The 21,253-nt window shown below is 32.9% G+C and overlaps 1 protein-coding gene across 1 annotated transcript; it reads left to right on the top strand.

Annotated features, from left to right (window-relative positions):
- Positions 1 to 14,983: 14,983 nt before the first annotated feature.
- On the top strand, positions 14,984 to 20,796 carry LOC110026336 (type IV inositol polyphosphate 5-phosphatase 9-like). The gene is made up of 8 exons (XM_020727229.1): positions 14,984 to 15,176; positions 15,284 to 15,450; positions 15,524 to 15,631; positions 15,703 to 15,982; positions 16,091 to 16,275; positions 18,090 to 18,198; positions 19,077 to 19,225; positions 20,532 to 20,796. The coding sequence occupies exons 1-8, from the start codon at positions 15,150 to 15,152 to the stop codon at positions 20,773 to 20,775; spliced, it is 1,269 nt and encodes a 422-aa protein (XP_020582888.1). The 5' UTR covers positions 14,984 to 15,149; the 3' UTR covers positions 20,776 to 20,796.
- Positions 20,797 to 21,253: the final 457 nt, after the last annotated feature.

The following is a 21,253-nucleotide window of genomic DNA, read 5'->3' as shown; positions in this document are numbered from 1 at the left end:
TGTAATTTATAAGGGGCATTTACATGCATGCCACATAATTCTTATGTATTTACATATTTGACATCTAAATTTTCATATTTACCTCCACGCATCACACTCAAAACTTAACACCACATACAAATACCATTATTTTTTTATTTTTTATTTAAAGTAAAATACAACTTTGTCATTTATAAATTTATAACACCAAAGTATTATAAATATAAGTTATATCAAACTTTCGGAGATTTGTTGGGTATATGTATTTCCTCTAAGGGGTTAGATATTCGCCAAGATGGAGATTTGGAAGGATTTGTCATATTGGGGGAGTTTCATTATGAGGGTTGAGGTGCGGGGCCAACACCTCACAGTTTGGTACATTGGTAATTTAAGTAATTATATTTTGTACTATAGAGTTATATATATGTCATGTTCGTATCCATAGGTGAGCCTCTGAGATTCGGAGATTCTGAATTTTGTATTATGTACTCTTTTCTAAATAATGAAAAGGAAGTCGCTGCTCTGCTCCCGAGGACGTAGGCATCTTTGTCGAACCTCGTAATTCTCTGTGTTCTTCTGAATTTGCGTCGATTCTTATTTTTCTTCGTCCTAATTTCTCAATATGAGCTAAGTTATTTTAAGAAAATGAGATCAACAAATTGTTGTCTAACCACCTTCACCATATTACAATTTTTAGTCATCATCGCTAGATTATAGGGGTGTGAATAAGTCGAGTTGAGCTCCACACAACCTCAGTTGTGTTCAAGCTAGAGTTTAATTCTTCGATTTCAAGCCAGCTCACAAGCCAACTTGTTTAGCGTGAAAGAGAGAAAATAGTCTCATTTATAGTATATGAAAGACGTATGTGGAATTATTTCGACTAAGTCTAGCTTTGCACTTTTTTAAATCCCTCGACCTTTTTTTTCCTCAGATTTTCATATAAAAATCAAGCGTCTTCTATAAAACTACTATTTATCTGTGTGTGCTAAATGTTCATATAAATTTAAGGCATTATTCTCTCGCCCTATCATCACTAATCTATTTTTCCCCGGTTATATGCACTTAATTTTGCTTAATAAGCAACATGCTAGAAATCTACTTATGCAAAAACTAATTTATGTGACCAACCCCCTACTTGGTTTTTTATTTTTGTAAAAGCATTGGATATTTATGACCATTTCATTGCCAATTTGGCTCAAAATCTAAAGGTAAATTTTCTTAATGATCGAAGGGCAAATGTTGCTATAATTGATAGCATGTAATGTGTGAATCATCCATCTTCTTCTTGCATTATAATATGCTTTATATTAGATAAGTTTCATTAAAAAAAGTCATGATTTTTATGATAGAATACTCAAACATCAATCTCAAAGGACAGTGCTAGGAAGAATTTTTGCACATTCATGTTCGAGTTCATATTGATGTTAGGCCCACCGATTAAGATATGGGATATATTTTTATTTTAAGTCATCATTAAAAAAATAATAATAAGTACCAACTGCCAAAAAAAATAGGAATATAAGGATCCTTCTTCTTTCTATCACATGTTTATTTTAAAAATTAATTTATGATATATAAGGTTGTAGACAAGCATAAAAGCATTAGTCTTAGGTGCAAAATATAGAAATAAAAAACACATAAGGAAGACTTTAGAAGATGTATAAGTTGTAGGAAAACTTTAATTATCGAATGAAGTGCTGATTTTTTTTTTTTTTTGTTCCAATAATTACTTGGATGAATGGATATTTTATAAAACAAATATTAACATATTAGCAATTCAAGTAATTGAATATCAATGATTCGTGGTCAATAAATTTTTATTATGTAACACGAATCTCAATGTATTTTTTAAGCAGTAAATATTTCAAATTCAAATTTAAGATCATCTAGGTCTCTAGTTTTAGCAATTTTATAGTCAAACTGATTGGTTCAACAAGACAAATCTTATGATACCAATGTTGGTTCAGTCTAAGCCCAATCTTACCCAAATCAACTAAGTAAAGGTCATCAAAAGGTTTTTTAACATCAATTGAATGGTCAAATGAACTTCAAAATTTACATATTTATAGTCAAATTCAGCATCTCGATGAAAGGAATTCAACGAGCCTAAGCTCACTTAATTCTGACATTATTAAGGCCTTCAAATAATTAAAAAAAATCACTTATAATAAAAGAGGATCAATGTGGGCCATCTGAACTGGTGGTTTGGATAAGTTATTCAGCAAAAGATCAAAATGACTTTACCATATAGAATATAAATAGATCCCATCACTTCCCTTGAGTGGGGGATGAGGGCAGGAGAAAAAAAAGTGGAATTTCATAGCTTGTTCTAGACTAAAGAACCGATAATAACAAGCTGAGCAAGAGAGAGCCGGGCTCAGCTCGCGTTTGGCTCGTTAAAAATGTCAAATTTAGTATTCGACTTGTGTATATTTAGAACACGAAAAGTGTATTCTTGTTCGACTTGTTTGCTTGGTGAATCAAACACGAGTTGCTCACAAATAAAGAGTTGTTTTGACAACTCTAATCGCATAGTCATAGGATGCTAAGGGTTGGGGTAAGATTTAAATCTTATTATTTATATTAAAACATTATTTAATATAATTTAATTTATTTTTATTCAATTTTTTTATTTAATAATTTTAATTGATCATAAATATTTGTAGCTTTGTAGAAAATTAAAATTTTTAAAAATATTACTCATCAACATAAACATATAATTGATGAGTAGTATTTCGAGCCAAAAACAAGCTGAACACAAATGAACAAATCTTTGTTCGTGTTCAGCTCATTTGTATATTGAGCACAAAAAAAAAGTGTTTTATTTTCGGCTCGATAACTTAGTGAACAAATTGAACAATAGTTTTTTAACGAGCCGACAACGAACTATTTTGACAGCCCCAGTAGCCATGGACCACCATTGATCACCGTCTTTTGGGGGGTGTGTGGGTTGGGGTGGGATTCATATAAATAGATGTCTTCCCACCTAAAAAAGGGATCAAACCATCTGTTCTCTTCCTAGTCATTTCCCTCATCCTCTTGTTCTATGAGGAAGTTAAGATTTCAAGTTTGAAGGGCTTATCCACACTCTTCTTCAATTCCACATCATCCATACACATTTGTCTTCTAGGTTCTATGAGTCTGTGATTGATACGAGACCTACATCCTATAAGGATTTAACACTCTTATGTATTTGTCATTTCTTATAGTTTTTGGTTCCCTCATAATTTCAAGCAATTTTCAGAATAAATATTAAATCTATGAGAATAAATAACTTGCATATCATTTATTTTTTTTAAAAAAGAAAGTGCATCTTTAGAAATAAAAAAAAATTTAAGATAGTAACATATCTTTATGTAGCATATAATAAAAGAAAATGACAGAGCCTCTATTGAAAGAGACATAAAATGAGACGAAATAGTCGATACAAGAGATAATGAATAATAATTTTAAATCTATCTTCGCATTTCAGTTTAGATTTTCCTGCAAAATTACTAATTGTCATCCTCATGGCTTCCCAACTATTTGACAACGATGCCAATAATATCAGCGTGTGTATCTCATCATCAAAATCAATTTCGATAGACAACAATTGATTTGTGATAGTATTGAAATCATTCAGGTGTTGAGCAACATAAACACATTCTGCCATCTTCAAATTGAATAACTTCTTCAATAAGTATACATTGTTATTCGCCAATGATTTTTCATACATACCTGATAAGGCTCCCATGAGATCTGCAGCGTCCTCTCCTTGACGATGTTGTATGCAACGGACCTCAATAGGGTCAATCGAATAACCCCCAGAACTTGTCAATCCAACAAATTTCATTCAGCCTCATCCATCCTATCAGGTCTTTTCCCCAATAACGGAAGATGAAGTTTCTTCCCATAGAGGTAATCCTTTATCTGCATCCTCCAACAACCAAAATCTGTGTCATCAAATTTCTCGATCCCTGAAACCTTTACTTCATCTGCAGCCATCATTCTTCCTCAGATCTGAACAAAGCTCTGATACTAATTGTTGTTGCGAGACTAATGAACTATAACAGTTGATGTGATATATATATATATATCAAATAGAAGAACGATTGAAGAAGCAAAAATAACACGAGAAAATTCACACCAGAAAACAACAGTGGAACACACAGAATTACGTGATTCGGCAAATTGCTTGCGTCCAAGGAGTTGCTGAGGATTTAACTACTTGAGGAATTTACACCAGTAGATCACCTCGACTTAGAAGAGGAATCTCGCACTTCCACTTCGTTGCTCTCTCTTTTTCTTTCTCTGTTCTTCTCTCTCTACATTGAGATACACCAAAGTAACTTTACATCGAGATACACTGAAGAAGATAAACTTACAAGAGAAATAGACTCAATTTCTTTTCTAACACAAGCCACCAAGAAGAAGCAAAGGGAGAACAATCTTCTTCTTCTTCTTTCTTGTTTCTTCTGCTGCAAAGAACTACTTCTCGCACTTTCCTTCCTCTATCCTGAGGAAACCGAAGAAGAACTCAAAATGTGACTTCTCTACTGCAAGGAGAGTCATCTGAAGGCTTTTATCACGAACTAGAGGGAGCGAAGAGATGCTTCGCTTCATAAAAAAGGAAGGCGGAAGCGGTTGGCACCTACGATTCGCGACTGGATGCTTCACTTCACGGGGGCGGGAGCAGGAGCGGGAGCGGGCCCCAATTCCCGAAACGTGAGGAGCGGGAGCAGTTACTTGTGAAGAGGCATGACTCTCCAAAACAAAGTAATCGCCCAAGCATAGTGGATCGGGCTCCACCGTATCTAACAATCAGCACGTAGGTTATTAATAGCTTAACAATCAACAGATTTAAACGTCGGTTATTAACCTAGAAGAAACAACAAGCTGACTTTCTGACGCCTTGTAGCTATCAGTTTATAATTTGTTATGAATTGATGGATGCGAGGAAAAAGGTTTTATAAGAAAGCCACTGCTTAATCTGTAGGAAATCTGTGATAAGCCACTTGAAATTAGTTTAAATTTTCATATATTAAATAATTCATCAGTTTTCTACTGGTTTTAACAGCTTTTCCTCTAATGTTTGTTGACAAAAAACACTATCAGGAGGAGTTAGTCATCAAACGTTCATACGTCCTTATCTGTTTCAACCCTAAGGCGCAAATCCGGTGTCTTTAGGGTGATGAATCTCATATTGTTTGTGTTTAGTGTCGAGGAGGGAAGTTTTTTGGAATTTGGATCAACTCTTTGGCCCACGAGAACCATGATCTACTTTTTGTAGAAGTGTCTCTCTGATCATCTCCCTCATTTGATCCTCAAACTAACTTGATATGTTGGCTAATCAAAACTCTAGTGCACTCCATGTTATCGGTATTTTCTTTATTATTCTCTTTCCCTTGTGATGCCCATCTTCTTATTTGTTGTATGATACAGCCTTACCGTACCTTTTATTAATATAATATGGATGAATTGTTTTAAAAGATCAACTAGGTTGATATTGCACAGCTCTGTTAGTTTGTTCCATTGCTTTTCCTCTCTCTCTCTCTCCCTCCCTCTCAGCTTTCCTCTTCTCGGTGCGCTAGCATTATTAACTTATCTCTAATAAACTACTTCAAAAATGTTTCATTTGTAATACTCAATCTTTGAAATTTGCATTTACAATCTTATGGTGTACTATAATGTAAGAATCCCACCATTATTACAACTCCTCTTCTTCCTAACGTTTTATTATTTTTTAATAATAGTCGTATGTCATTCAACGAATACATACTATTTAGGACCAAGTGGTCATTTCTTTTCCTCCTCATTGAATTTTATGAAATTGCAACTTGTTCAGCCTTCTTCAAATCAGCTCCCTACTCTCTAAACCACATCATAAATATAAATAAACAAATTAGTATGTGGCTTGCATTCTTCAACAATGACGACACATTGTGTCGATTTTTATGATAATTTATTGCATCATTGTTAGAGAAGACTGTTTAGGCTGTGTTGTTTGTGTAATGTGACATTTGTGAGGTATTCTAATCTAATTAATTAATCCTATAATGCATGCTTTTGAATTGACACTCTTAAGGGATTAAAAAGAAAGTATAGTGTGATGGCAGAGAGAGATTTATGCTTCATTTGTGTTGAGCATTCTAATTAATTGTACCTATAATGCATGCTTTTGGATTGACATTGTGATAAAAGATTTGGCAGAGAAAGCGATTTATGATTCATTTGTGTTGAGCATTTTACCAAATTTGTGAATGGATAAGCTCCTCAAAAGCTGTTAGATATTCTTCGGATTAAAAAGTTTGGCAACTTGCGCTTATCTTTACTTTTAGCTTACCTAAAAATTAATACTAGTTTGTACGCAACAGTGCGGAGCAGAAACATAAAAAAAAAGGAAAAAATATTTCAGCCATATATTTTCTTAAAAATTATTATGCCTGATATGCCTCCAAAAAATTTTTGTCATCCAACATGAATCTCGAGGTGTGACGAGCATCTCGAGACATTCTTTTAAACAAAAAATTTTCAAACTTTCATCAAGAGTCATCCGGAACTCCAATTTCAGCAAACTCATACTCAAGCTGACCGGCTCGATGAAATGGACCTAACGGTACCAACATGGATCCACTCCAAGTCAAATCAAGCTCAGATCGAGTCATCAAACCATTTTTGGAAGCCCAGCGGGCATATTTGGAAGATCAAACAATTGTTGAATCTGGCGTAGTTATAATCGAATCGAGCGCTTTGGTGAGACAAATCCAATGTGCCAAAAATCACTCAATTTTGATATCAAGAAGACAAATGGACCTAACGGTACCAACATGGATCCACTCCAAGTCAAATCAAGCTCAGATCGAGTCATCAAACCATTTTTTGAAGCCCAGCGGGCATATTTGGAAGATCAAACAATTGCTGAATTTGGCATAGTTATAATCGAATCGAGCGCCTTGGTGAGACAAATCTAATGAGCCAAAAATCACTCAATTTTGATATCAATAAGATACTCAAATGTCCATCAAACGTCGTCTGATTAAGGGAATCTCTCCTGCTCGTCCAATGTAAGTGTTTCATATGCATGCATTAGTTGTACCCAGAACTCTATAAATATAGTCATATCCCTCTCATGAGGGGAAAAAAATGGAGATTGAGGCTGGGGGAGAGTGTTTGAAGCCTAAAGAGAGCTTGAGGCTTGAGAAAGAGTATGAAACTTTGAAAAAGAGTTAAAGTCCAGCACCGCTGCTGTCACTGTTGACCACCGTCGACCATCAATTGATGATCGTCGCTGACCATCATTCACGAATCATCGTCGAACACCAGTGGTCGATAGCCGCCAACCACCGTTGTCGATCATCACTCGTCGGCTGTCGTCGATCAGCATGGGCCGCCACTTCTTACAACAAGTTCATTCGCACATCGACTTTGTAGCTCGGAAGATTGTGTAACCCTTTCTCTCTTGCGGGAGAATGAATTGTATTTGTAATCTAGAGTTTATAGTAGATCTCTTCAGCTGTGCCAGACCTGTGATTTTTTTTTTCTTTTCAGGTTTTTGACATAAAAACTTCTAGTGTTGATGTGTGCTAGAAGATTCACGGTGGTAGAATAATAGATTATCATCTTAGCATAACACGAGAATTAAACACACACTCAAATGAAGGAAAACAACCAGTAGAGACACTTGAAGTTTTTATGTTGAAAACTCGAAAGAGGAAAAAAATCATAGAGTTTGACCTAGTTGTAAAAATCTACTATAAGTTGATGATTATAGAGACCACTTATGCCATAAATGGGAAGGGTTACAAAGTCTTTCGAATTACAACGTTGACGTTCGAATGAACTTATTGCAAGAAACAAACGACGACTCATAGGGATCAGTGGAGGGTGGTGGCGACGGTAGTCGATGATGGTCCCCTTTGGTCGATTGCAGCAAGAGTGATGGTGGACTTCAGCTCCTTATAACTTCAAGCTATTTCTCAATTCGTTGATGACGTATCAAGTGTATATACTGATTTTTTCTTTTATCTGAGTGTATGTTGAACTCTCGTGCAACACAAAGATAATAAGTTGTTACTCTATTGTCGTGAATCTTCTAGCATACAACAATCCGTAAATATTAGCATCAAGATTTTTTTTTTAGAAGTAAAATGCCATGTTTTCCAAATGGTTTAGTTTATGCCTCCAACTAATCAATCTTAAATTTCAACCCAAAAGCAAGCCGTATTTATGAATTACTTGCGTTAAGTACAAGAAGCTTTCTGAAAGCTTGCATTGAACGTTATGCGCGCAACTCCTACCCATAATAAGGTGCAGATCTAAAAATCTTTTTTCTATGAAAATTCTATAAGAAAACTAGCATATTTACTATAATTTAAATTTCAATAAAAATATCATGATAAAAAATTAAATTAAATTTTAAGCATTCAATACATAATTATCTTTTCAATCATTGTAAACAAATGTTTTAACTTGAATACAATTAATCAAGCAAGAATAAAAATTAAATTTGTTATTATAAAAAAATACTTTGCATTACTTTTGAGACAAAATTTTTAGTAAAGCACCCAGTTGTTGGAAAAAATATATTGCATCAGGACTCCGCACTTAGAGTTACGTGCGAAGTCCAATGAAATCACGCCACACGTGGAGAAAAAAATCGATCTGATAACACTGGTGAATATTCCCCTGTGTTATTCAGGTGTTATTGTATGTTATTCAAGTGTTGTTGATGTGTTATTATAATACCAGAAATATTCCCATAACACAATAACAAATGAATAACATACAATAACTCCTGAATAATACTAGGGGAATACTTGGACTTCACACTTAACTCTACGTGCGGAGTCCTTACGTATGGAGTCCTGATGTAATATTTTTTTGAGTTGTTGAGATTTATACCTACAAAGAATATATTGTAATGCAAAAGATATAAAATAAGAAACAATTTGAATGACATCCCCAAACATTTTATAAATACCAAATTGATATATTGAGTTGTCATTTACTAAACTTAAGACTTTTTTAAACTTAGATAAGCGAGCATTGATGTTCGCAGAATCTACGCTTCAACACATGAAGTTTTTTATTTTTTTTTTCTTCTTGAAATTTATATTTCCTTGTTATGGAGCCCATTTTTTGTCCTTAAAAAAACATGATTTGCACGAGAAATATTTAAGTGCAAATATTATTATTATTTATTTCTTTATTTTTTAAATTTATGTTATTATTATAAATATTATTATTATTAGTGCTAGTAATAATATTATTATTTATTCTATACATTACCAAAAACATTAAAAATTAATTAATCATAAGAAATATAAGTGAACAAATTAAAGTAACTAATAAATTGTAAAATTCGTAAAATTTATTTTTTATTCAAATATTCTCGTGACAAAATATTTACAATAAAATATTATCTTGTACGTTGGGTGGAATAGCACAAATGTCAAATTGCAAGACCCCTGTAAAGCAACCTCTGACGCTCCACGTCGATCGTCTTCCACTACTGCGAGAAGATAACTAGCTAATGCTCCAAGGAGTTCTGCGATTAGCAAAACACAAAGATCTTTATTTCAAGAAACACAAGAGCAAAAATATCCATAGACATCTGCTTATCCAGCCCAATCAGTATTTACGAGAACCTCAAGACCCTCCAGCTATGCAAGATCTTTTGGATATAAAGTACTATCAATATTTGAGGCTCCATCATTTGACTTGCAGTAGAGAACCAATATTAGTGGAGACTTGGATTTAAATTTTCAGAACATTCTCATGTATGTGTCTATTTATGATGAAGGCATGTATTTCGATACACCACAATTTTATTCTCCACTAAATCTCCTTGGAGCATTTGCTGATTATCATTTCACAATAGTGAAAGATAGCCAATGTGGAATAACAAAAGTTGATCTACAGGGGCCTTGCGGTTTGATATTTGTGTTAAAGCTCTAACGTAAGAGTTTGTTTTTTTTTTTTTGTAAATATTTTGTTACGCAAATATTTGAATATAAAATAAATTTTACTAATTTTACAATTTTTTAGTTAATTTAATTTGTTCTCTTGTATTTCTTTTGATTAGTTAATTTTTAATATTTTTGTTAATGTATATTATAAATAATAATAATATTTATAATAATATTAATAATAATATTTATAGTAATAGTATATTATAAATAATAATAATATTTATAATAATATTTATAGTAATAATTATAGTAATAGTATTATAATATAATTTAACTTAATTTATAAAAAATAAAGGCATAAAGGCCCCCTATGGGGACGCATATGCAAAATATATGTGCCCCCCAAGGGGGCAAATGTGCTCCTTTTTTTTTTTTTTTTGCTTCTTATCCTAATTCCAAAAATTTAGACACTCCTCTTCATAATTTGACCAAAATATTAAGTTTAGCTGACGGATGTGTGGATGACAGTGTGGACCGCACTACACGCACGCTCGTACTTCTGTGTTTACAAGATGTAATGTTTTCTTGATCCTCAGTTTGTTGACAGTAAACTATTTTAGTAAAGTCAATATAGCTGCAATGGAGAGGACTTTTAACAAGTTCCTTTGGGTGGGTGGTGGCAACAAAAAGATCTAGGCTTCTTGGGATAAAGTTTGTAAGTGAAGGTATGGCCTTGGTTTTAAGAGCCTTAATAGCATTGTTGAAATTAACATGTTCAAACATTGGTTTAAATTCAGAGCTGAGGAATCACTTTGGGCTAAACTTCTTCATCTGAAATACTGCACTTCCACTCATGTTGCTTTAGTGTGTTGGAAGATTGGTGATTCCAAAATCTGGAAAGATATTCTAAAGGCTAGAATAAATGCAATTAAATTCATTTATTGGGTCTAAAGGCTAGATTAAATGCAAATAAATTCATTTATTTAGATATTGACATGATTATTGGGGGTGGATGGCTTAGGCGATCACTCCCACTCTTTGCTTTCTGATAATTTGATGATTTCCAATTTTTGGCTAGAAGGGCAACAAAATATACGCAGGTTAAATGAATTTGTTGGTGATAAAGCTAAGGTGATCTCCAAAATCCCAATAAATGTGAATAAGAAGGATTCCCCTATGTGAAAAATTAAAAACTGCACTTTTCTTGCTCAAATGTTGTACTTGAATCTCCATAGCTTTAATAATTGGAAGTGGGGCACTATGATTTGGGATGCCTTTTTATCCCCATTTGGTTCCTTTTTTTCTATGGTGAAATTTCCACAAGTTGTTGCTCTTTGATGATATTTTAAAATTAAAGGGATTGAGGTTGACCTCCCAATGCCCACTGTGTAAAAGGGCTTAGAAAATGAATTTCATTTATTTTTTCAATGTACTTTTTCTCGGGAAGTGTGGTCCCAATTAGGAGGCACTTTGGTGTACCTGCTAGCTCATGGAGATGTGTGGAAGATTTAATTTTGGCTTGGAAGACTAGTATTTTCAATGATAAAAAGTTGGGTTTTTTTTTTTGTCTTATGGTATTTGTGTTTATTTGGCCTGCAAAAAATAACACCAAATATGCGGTGTCACCTCCCTACCCTAATGTGAATGTGGCTTATATTTTTGCTCTTTTCTCTATAGCTTGTTTATGCATTACTGCTACTACTCCCTTAGCTCATCCTAGGGAGGGTTGGAGGCCTACATTGATACATTGGCATCCCCCTTCTTGTGGTTGGGTAAAGGTTAATGTAGATGGTAGTTGAACTGAAACAGATTCTGCACTTATCATAGAGTATATACTAAGAAAAATAAGCTTAATTGGAACTTAATATCTTGTTTAAACATGATTTGGAATATTATTGATTTACATATGCTTAACATCAATTGAAGTTTTATTTATAGATATGTGAACTCAAAAGCTGACTGGTTGACAAGGAGGGGCCATTTGGGTGTGGAAATTAGAGTACATCCTCCTCGAGGGCTGAAATTATTACTGTATGGATATCTTCTGGACCCTTACATTAGAGGCTAAAATCCCTTCTTTCGGTTTTGTTGGTTGTGCTCTTTTCTACTACTTTATTATCCTTTTGGTCTTACAAATGATATTCTTGGAAAAAATTTATACTCCTCCAAGTTTTCTTCTCTAGCTTTGCTTAGTCTATGTTGCTGTCTCATCTTCTCAATCTCACCACTTTCTTATCGAGCGCCACTATTTAGTTGGGAACCTGGAATACTTTTCTCTGCTGCATTCATTTGGTTTGCTACTGTATTATTACTATAGTCATTCTTCTTCCTGTCACTGTGTTTGGTTTCTCTGTTACAAGAAATTATATCATTCTTTGGGGTTTCATGGAGACTACTGGATTCGGTGGTGTTATTGGGGGCTCTATACTTACTGTATGGCGGTGTATTTACGTGTTTTGGTGGTGTTACTAATGGCTCGACCTCGCATTTCAGTGGTGTTATTCACGGTTGTATCATGTCTTTTTATGGTGTTATTGACCAGTTTGCTTCTTGAGCCCTGTGGATTCTATTTGTTGGCGTTATTGATGGATGTATCATGTGTTTTGATGGTGTTTTTGACGGCTCTACTCTGCATTTTGGTGGTGACATTTGAGGTTGTCTCATGTCTCTCTGCATATTATCTGGTAATGTTATTGATAAGTTTGCTTCCCGGGCTCTCTGCATACTATTTGGTGGTGTTATTGACGGTTGTATCCTACTTTTCCTGGTGTTATTCACGTTTATATCCAATATGTTTGTGATGTTATTGATGGGTTTACTTACCGACCTCTCTGTATGCCGTCTGGTGGTATAATGTTATTTCTGTATTTTTGTGATGTTATTCATGACGGTATCCCACATTTTGGTGGTGGTATTCACCATTGTTTCTTATATTTTGATGGACTTCTTGCATTTTGATGGTGTTTTTAGAGAGTTTACTTACATAATGTCTGGTGTTAGTATCCTGTGGTGATGTTATTCCTTGCTGAGCTGAAGCTTTAAACTACTGGACAAAAAGACTGTTGGGTCTTCTTTTTCTATGTTTTTATGCATTTTCTTCTTCATAGGATCTCTGACTTTATTTGTCTTTTTTGGTATACATGTATCTTTTTTTTTAGGCTTTGGTGTGCATTGTATACCATATAGAAAAGCCTCAAATCTTTTTCTTTTATTCAACTATTTTTGACATTATATAATATTGCCTTCGGGCTTTAATAATACCAAAAAAAGGGTCACTATATCCTACAAGAAGCCCTCCTCTCAGGGCTTCAAGTGTAGATCTCTCAAAGGTACTTTACTACGAGCAATTTGGCAAAATTTTATTGTTTTTTGGGCCACCCCTAATTTTTTCTTTAAAGAGAGGAGAGGGGTTTATGTAAATTATGAAATCTAAAGCTCTAATACTCTACAGAATATAAATTATAATGAAATTTGCAAAATAATGTTAATAAAAAGATGAAAACCTACATACTTATGTATTTTTTTGTATGTATGTATGTATGTGTGTGTGTATATATATATATATATATATATATATATATATATATATATATATATTTGTATTAATATTTTTTTTTCTCAATGAGTTTGCATTTATTTTATCTTTTCTTAAATATTCAAATCATGGAATAAAAAAGATTAAGAAAGAGTCTGATCATCTGATGAAGTAACTCAGTGGCTAACCCAAGCCAATAGAAACAAATGCCTATAGTGACCCTATAATAAATTCACCCATGCAGTTGAATTCAACCATAATCAGTAACACAAAGATTGTCATGAGAGCTCAAATAGAAGATATAAGTGATAATCATTAGTCTAATTAAACTATTAATTTGGTTTCCATATAAATACACATGCTTATGGAAGAGTTTATATGGTGTGGACAACAACTTTCATCTTTCAGGATGTATTCATAATAGCATGCACCAATCTATTAACATGTTACGATGTTTTTTGATGGAGAAAATAATACGTTTTGATGTTTAGCCATTGGAGATCATGTCATTGTTGTGCCGATGTGGACTCTCATGATTGGATGTCCGGACAGGCGGAACATGGACAACGTATAACTTTATGTTGACCGCCCATATTTCAGTGAAAGTTTTCTAAACTTACTGAGAAAATAACGATTCCTAAAATCTATTTAAGATTTCTATATCTATCCGTTCTTATCCATTGTATGTGAGAAAAACTCTAATTAAATATTAAGATGATTCAACTTCTTTTTAATAAACTCAGGACGCAGCATTATGCATATTAAACTTAAGATTTCTATATCTATCCGTTCTTATCCATTGTGTGTGAGAAAAATTCTAATTAAATATTAAGATGATTCAACTTCTTTATAATAAACTCAGGACGCAGCATTATGCATATTAAACTAATAAACTTAGCGGTAAACTAATTCAATTGCAGTTAAGAACGTTAAATAACAAATTTTATCTTATATATGTACCAACAAAGAATATTCGTGCATTTATATTGGCTGGCGTACACACATATGGTCCAGTTCTCTCAATTATATTCTTCAAGTGGACATTTTTTATGAATGGCGTAGTAGGTTGGTCAACAAGGAGCTAAGCCATCATGACATATCCTGCATTATTTAATTTTTTTTAAAATAAAAAAATAAAAAAATATATTCTCATAAATTATATATTAAAATGATAAGACTTAAAATTAACAGAAAATTGAAAAAAATTAATTGATTTTACTATAAAGAATTAATATATAGTTTAGTGGGAAGATAAGTGCTCGAATTCATCATGACTATAAAATAAGTCCGCGCATATGAACCACCAAATCATAGGTCGGTAAGTCGTTTCATGAATGTAAATTAAAATTGGGAAATTTACATAAATACCACACAATTAAAATTTAATATTTAAACTTATAAAACTTTGGTTCTATGCATGAAAATGCGTTTTTTATTTTTTTTTAAAATTAGATGATATTTTTGATATGGTATTAAAAATTTGGGTGATATGCACATCTAAATATAAATGCTTGTATTTCAAATATGTAAATACAAAAAAATTGTATGGTATGCATGTAAATATCCCATTGAGCAAAACTGTGCCTCTGCTCCCACGCAAGAAACCGATAAGCAGAAATAGTACGACAAACATGAAATTTACTCGGCTTTAATTAATAAACTAGCCTCCATTATATATGTAGTACTCTTGCAATGCACAAGCTCCTCTTAACCCACCAGTCCGGCCGCCACCAAAACTAAAATACATGACGGAAAGCCAATTCAAAGGAGAGGTACATCTCTCTGATCTCTCTATCTCTCTCTGTGTCCATCTACGGCTAATCTTTCTCTCTGTAGCCATGGATTGATTAACAAGTAATCATGCGTGTATGTTTGATAGATCATGTGGCCAAGATTGGTGGCCAATAAGCTGCTTCGAAGGCCATTGTTCAGCAACTCCTTTGTTGGCGACTTCCCTAGCCCAAGTGATCCGCTAAGTTTGAGTCCGGACGAATTGATCAGCTCCAAAATTGGATTTGCTGAAGAAAAGCAAACTCACAAGTTCAGGTGAATTCATTCAATAATAATATATCCTAGAAAAAAGCTAATAATTGTTGAATCATGTATGAATTTAAATTAGATTATTTGCGAGCACATGGAACGTTGGTGGCATCCCTCCAAGCGATGATCTTAACTTGGAGGATTGGCTGGACACAAAGAACAATTCCTACGACATCTACGTTATTGGGTAATAATTTGAACTATGTGTATTTATCAATAAACACTAAAAATCACTGAGCCAAATTTTGATTGTTGCAGATTTCAGGAGGTGGTTCCTCTAAGCGCCAGGAACATATTAGGGTCAGAGAAAAGCAGGATTTCGATGAAGTGGAGCTCATTAATCAGAAAAACACTGAACAGGATATCCGTGTCAAAGTCAAAGGAAGGCAAAGGTGCTAATACGTTTGGCTGTATTATAAGCAAACAGATGGTGGGGATATTGGTTTCTGTATGGCTCAGAAAATGGCTTCTGCCATTCATTCATCATCCAAGCGTCTCCTGCGTAGGCTGCGGAATCATGGGCTGCCTCGGGAATAAGGTAAATTATTCTATCAATACAATATAACTATTTGGTTTGTTAAGTAATTCTATAGTGACATCAATTATATAAAATGTTTAGACAAAATTACAATTGTTTTGCATGCAGGGGTCAGTTTCGGTTAGGTTCTTACTGCATGAAACAAGCTTCTGCGTGGTGTGCTGCCATTTGGCTTCGGGAGAAAGACAGGGGGATGGGATGCATAGGAGTTCGAACGCCATGGAGATATTCTCCAGAACTATATTCCCCTCAGGGCCGGCTCTTCATTTGCCAAGAAAGATAAATGACCATCAGTGAGTTATTTAATGATGGGATTATTTCACCTAATTACGAATCTTAAGCTTCAAGCAGATGGATTAAATACAAGAGAAATCATAATTGATTTCTTTTTCTTTCTCTTTATTTTTGGTTTTCAAAGCCAAACTTCAAACTCCAACAAAAATGGAGGATTTTTTTAGTACATCAGAATAAAATGAGAAATCAATCAAAATATATATTGCATTTATTTTAAAGTAAATTCAATGATTTAAAAAAAACTTTTTTTGAGGGATGATTTATCTAGACGATGCATTGTATAAATGCATGGTCTCATAGCATTCATGATAGAGATTTATAAACGTAAATCTTAGAAAAATAATCATAACAACTTACTTTGTGTATTTTTTGTCGTGGCTCCCCCAAAACTATAATACATTATTATATTTTCTTGCACGTTTATGTAATGAATAATTCGACTTGATGATAAGAATTAAAGGACAAATTTAATACAAAAATTAATTAGCTTGAGATTGTGATAAGAATTTTCAAAATCAATTGTCACCCACAAAAACAATAGGTCGCAATTATTATTTTGTTAGAAATCTCTGTCATGGAAGTTCCTCAATGACCTAATAATGAAGATAAACTGATTCGTCATATATTTTCAAGCTTGATTTACATGTGTGTCAAATAATTCTTATACATATATATGTATGTATGTATGTATGTATGTATAAATCCAGCATTTCAATCTTTACATTTATTTATATATTATTTAAAATTTTTCAAACACTTCAAAAATATCATTAATATTGGCATATTTAAAATAAACTATATCTTTTCATACATATGTTTTAATGTGATTTAGACATTAAAATAATACGAAGTGAATAAGATATAAATAGATGATAAATTTATAATCTCTCTCACTCTCTATCTATATTTCTTTTTTAATCGTTGTATAAGACTGGAGAAAATATTATATTTGGTGAACCAGATTTGTTAAATCAGATGTGTGGTTGATCGCGTCCAGATGACAAATGTAATATTTTCTCGTAGGACTATAAACAAATTTAATTAGAGTAGATCTAATACACCCGACATTTTTGTCGACGAGACATACTCACAACTTTAAAAAATAAACTTTATGTGCAAAATCACCTTTATTTTAAAGATGATTTACCTACACCTAAACTTTGTTTATTTATTTATAGAACATCTAAATGCTTAATATCATATTAAAAACTTGAATAATATTAATTCTTTTTAACGTGACGTACATATTTTTATGTATATGTTTCGATATGATTATAATATTAACATATTAGCTAAGTATATATTAAATACATATATATATATATATATATATATATATATATATATATCCCACTAATTTTAACTAACTAATTCCAATATCTTCACTATTCAATGCATAAAACTTAAAATATCCTAAGCGATTTGAATCCACATAATAGTTTATTATTTTAAGATCCATTTGAAGCAACAATCGTACAAATCACTACTTGCAAATTTAGATGAAATCATGTTCTATATCGACATCAGAAAAAAAAATTTATTTAAATTGCAGAAAATAAGTACTTAATTAATCCACTTGCAATTAATCCACTTGCACATAAACTAATCTGACAAATAACTGATTTTAATGGGATCAATCGTGTCATTTTACCTAAAACCATTACACTGACCAGAGCTAGTAGCCTCTTATCTTACAATAAAACACCATTGACATCTCTCTCACATGTCAGCAATCTGAAATTAAAAATAACAAGTTGCATGCTTAACAAAGTGATTAAACTGCTAATTAATAAGTAGTTAAATGTTAATACAGGCGAGTAATTTTGCTTGGTGACTTGAACTATAGAATCTCCATGCCCGAGGACGAGACGCGGCACTTGGTATTGCAGAAGGAATGGAACGTTTTGTTGGAGAATGATCAGGTATATATATGTAATTCTTTTTTTTTATTTTATTGCATATATTCTTAACTTTTGTCTTAAAAATGTTAAAGGCTATTTTATTCTTTGGAAACAAAACATAGAAATATATTATTGATATTTTTAATAAAAATTAAAATCGTAATTTTAGATATAACAACAAAATAATAATCCATAAGGACTAAATTATATTAAAGGGGGTATGACAAAGTAACTTAACTAAGGAAGACCAATTAATATTATTACCTTTCATTTAGGTTCATTTTTGTGAGAAAATATTATGTGATTAGTCTGAATGTACGGACGACGGCGTGAATTTGTGGATTCGTCTGCGACACTATTATTTTAAATTTACAAAAAAAAAATCACATGCACTGACCTGTGATAGAAGGGGACATCAGAAAGTAAATTTAGTAATTAAAGAAATCCGAGATTATTTCCTTTTTATTTGGCTTCATCTTTTGTAGAAAATATTATGTGTGTAGTCCGAATGTGATGAACAGTAGCGTGAATTTGACTAGGCCATTGTGCACAATAGCGTAGTCAAATCTATGTTGTCGTCTGCACATCAACGTGTCTAGACGTAGTATTTTTTCCATCTTTATTCATACATTATTCTACTGAGAATGCTAGCTTCTCAATTGAATTTTTGCTTAAACTCCAATATCTATTAAGTGTATACATATATGGGCTTTAGAAATATGTAAAACGAATAACCAAAAAATTATCTTTGTAATTTGTCCACTAAAATATAAGAGAAAAGCCCACTAAACATCTCCCCAAATCAACTCTCAACATCAATTTAGATTTGTATATTTACAAGACTCAAATATTTAATATATCACATCAAAAATATCACTATTAATAATTTAAATGTGCAGTTGAAAGTTGAGATAGAGGATGGAGCATTCAAAGGCTGGCGTGAAGGAGCCATCAACTTCTCCCCCACATACAAATATCACTCCAATTCTGATGAATATTATGGGAGTCTCCAAGGCATAAAATGCAAGAAAAAACGAGCACCCGCATGGTTAGTTCCCTCCCATGCATCATCAGTCTCCTATAACTTCTAATCATATACATAATTAAATTAAACATTTAATTAAAAATAATATAAATTAATATATATGCAGGTGCGACCGCATACTTTGGCATGGTAGGGGATTAAATGAGACTAGATATGATAGATGTGAATCCAAGCACTCCGACCACAGACCCGTGCGTGTTTTTTTTATTTTATTGCATATATTCTTAACTTTTGTCTTAAAAATGTTAAAGGCTATTTTATTCTTTGGAAACAAAACATAGAAATACATGATTGATATTTTTAATAAAAATTAAAATCGTAATGTTAGATATAACAACAAAATAATAATCCATAAGGACTAAAATATATTAAGGGGGCATGACAAAGTAACTTAACTAAGGAAGACCAATTAATATTATTACCTTTCATTTAGGTTCATTTTTGTGAGAAAATATTATGTGATTAGTCTGAATGTACGGACGACGGCGTGAATTTGTGGATTCGTCTGCGACACTATTATTTTAAATTTACAAAAAAAAAATCACATGCACTGACCTGTGATAGAAGGGGACATCAGAAAGTAAATTTAGTAATTAAAGAAAACCAAGATTATTACCTTTTATTTGGCTTCATCTTTTGTAGAAAATATTATGTGTGTAGTCTGAATGTGATGAACGGTAGCGTGAATTTGACTAGGCCACGGTGCACAATTGCATAATCAAATCTATGTTGTCGTCTGCACACCAACGTATCTAGACGTAGTATTTTTTCCATCTTTATTCATACCTTATTCTACTGAGAATGCTAGCTTCTCAATTGAATTTTTGCTTAAACACCAATATCTATTAAGTGTATACATATATGGGCCTTAGAAATATGTAAAACGAATAACCAAAAAAATTATCTTTGTAATTTGTCCACTAAAATATAAGAGAAAAGCCCACTAAACATCTCCCCAAATCAACTCTCAACATCAATTTAGATTTGTATATTTACAAGACTCAAATATTTAATATATCACATCAAAAATATCACTATTAATAATTTAAATGTGCAGTTGAAAGTTGAGATAGAGGATGGAGCATTCAAAGGCTGGCGTGAAGGAGCCATCAACTTCTCCCCCACATACAAATATCACTCCAATTCTGATGAATATTATGGGAGTCTCCAAGGCATAAAATGCAAGAAAAAACGAGCACCCGCATGGTTAGTTCCCTCCCATGCATCATCAGTCTCCTATAACTTCTAATCATATACATAATTAAATTAAACATTTAATTAAAAATAATATAAATTAATATATATGCAGGTGCGACCGCATACTTTGGCATGGTAGGGGATTAAATGAGACTAGATATGATAGATGTGAATCCAAGCACTCCGACCACAGACCCGTGCGTGCAACCTTCAGTGTGGAGGTGGATGTCTTAATTAATTCTAATCCCACTCATGAGAGCTTCTTCTTGTCCGGTAGAAGCCATCGAATTCCATACGAGTTGAAGGATTTGTTATTAGATGGTGATGATGGTGATTATGATCGTGATATTAATTAATCATGAGCATTTTGTTAATCACGTTGGGCTTGCTTTAACCACGTAATTAATGCATGAAAGTCTAAGTTTATATTAATTATATGATTAAGATTAACTCCAGAGAAGTTATTGGATGAGTTACGCTCATGTGAGCCGCCGGCCGGTTCAATGTTTTGCTCAGTCGAGATTGTTAATTGTATTTTGAAAGGGTAGAAAATGTGCCGAGTCAACTCAAATGAGCTTTGTTCATATGAGAATCTTGGCCGAATTGGAGGTGCGGTGGATAATTTGATGAAGTGGGAAAGCATGTTGCAGCCATAGATTAATCATAATTACATGTTTATGAGTGTTAATGCTGGAAATTAATTAGTGTCCGTACTTAGTGTTTTTTAAATGACTTAATTTAGGGGAGCTGTGAGGGGAATCATGTGCTGAACGCTTATATTTGGAATTCTCGAATGTGCATGGTGTATACTTTATATGTAGTCAGCCATACAAA

This window comes from Phalaenopsis equestris, unplaced genomic scaffold (assembly GCF_001263595.1).
Source record: "Phalaenopsis equestris unplaced genomic scaffold, ASM126359v1 Scaffold000364, whole genome shotgun sequence".
NCBI classification, from domain to species: Eukaryota; Viridiplantae; Streptophyta; class Magnoliopsida; order Asparagales; family Orchidaceae; genus Phalaenopsis; species Phalaenopsis equestris.
Note: the sequence above shows the minus strand (reverse complement) of the source record. Positions and strands in the feature narration are given on the sequence as shown.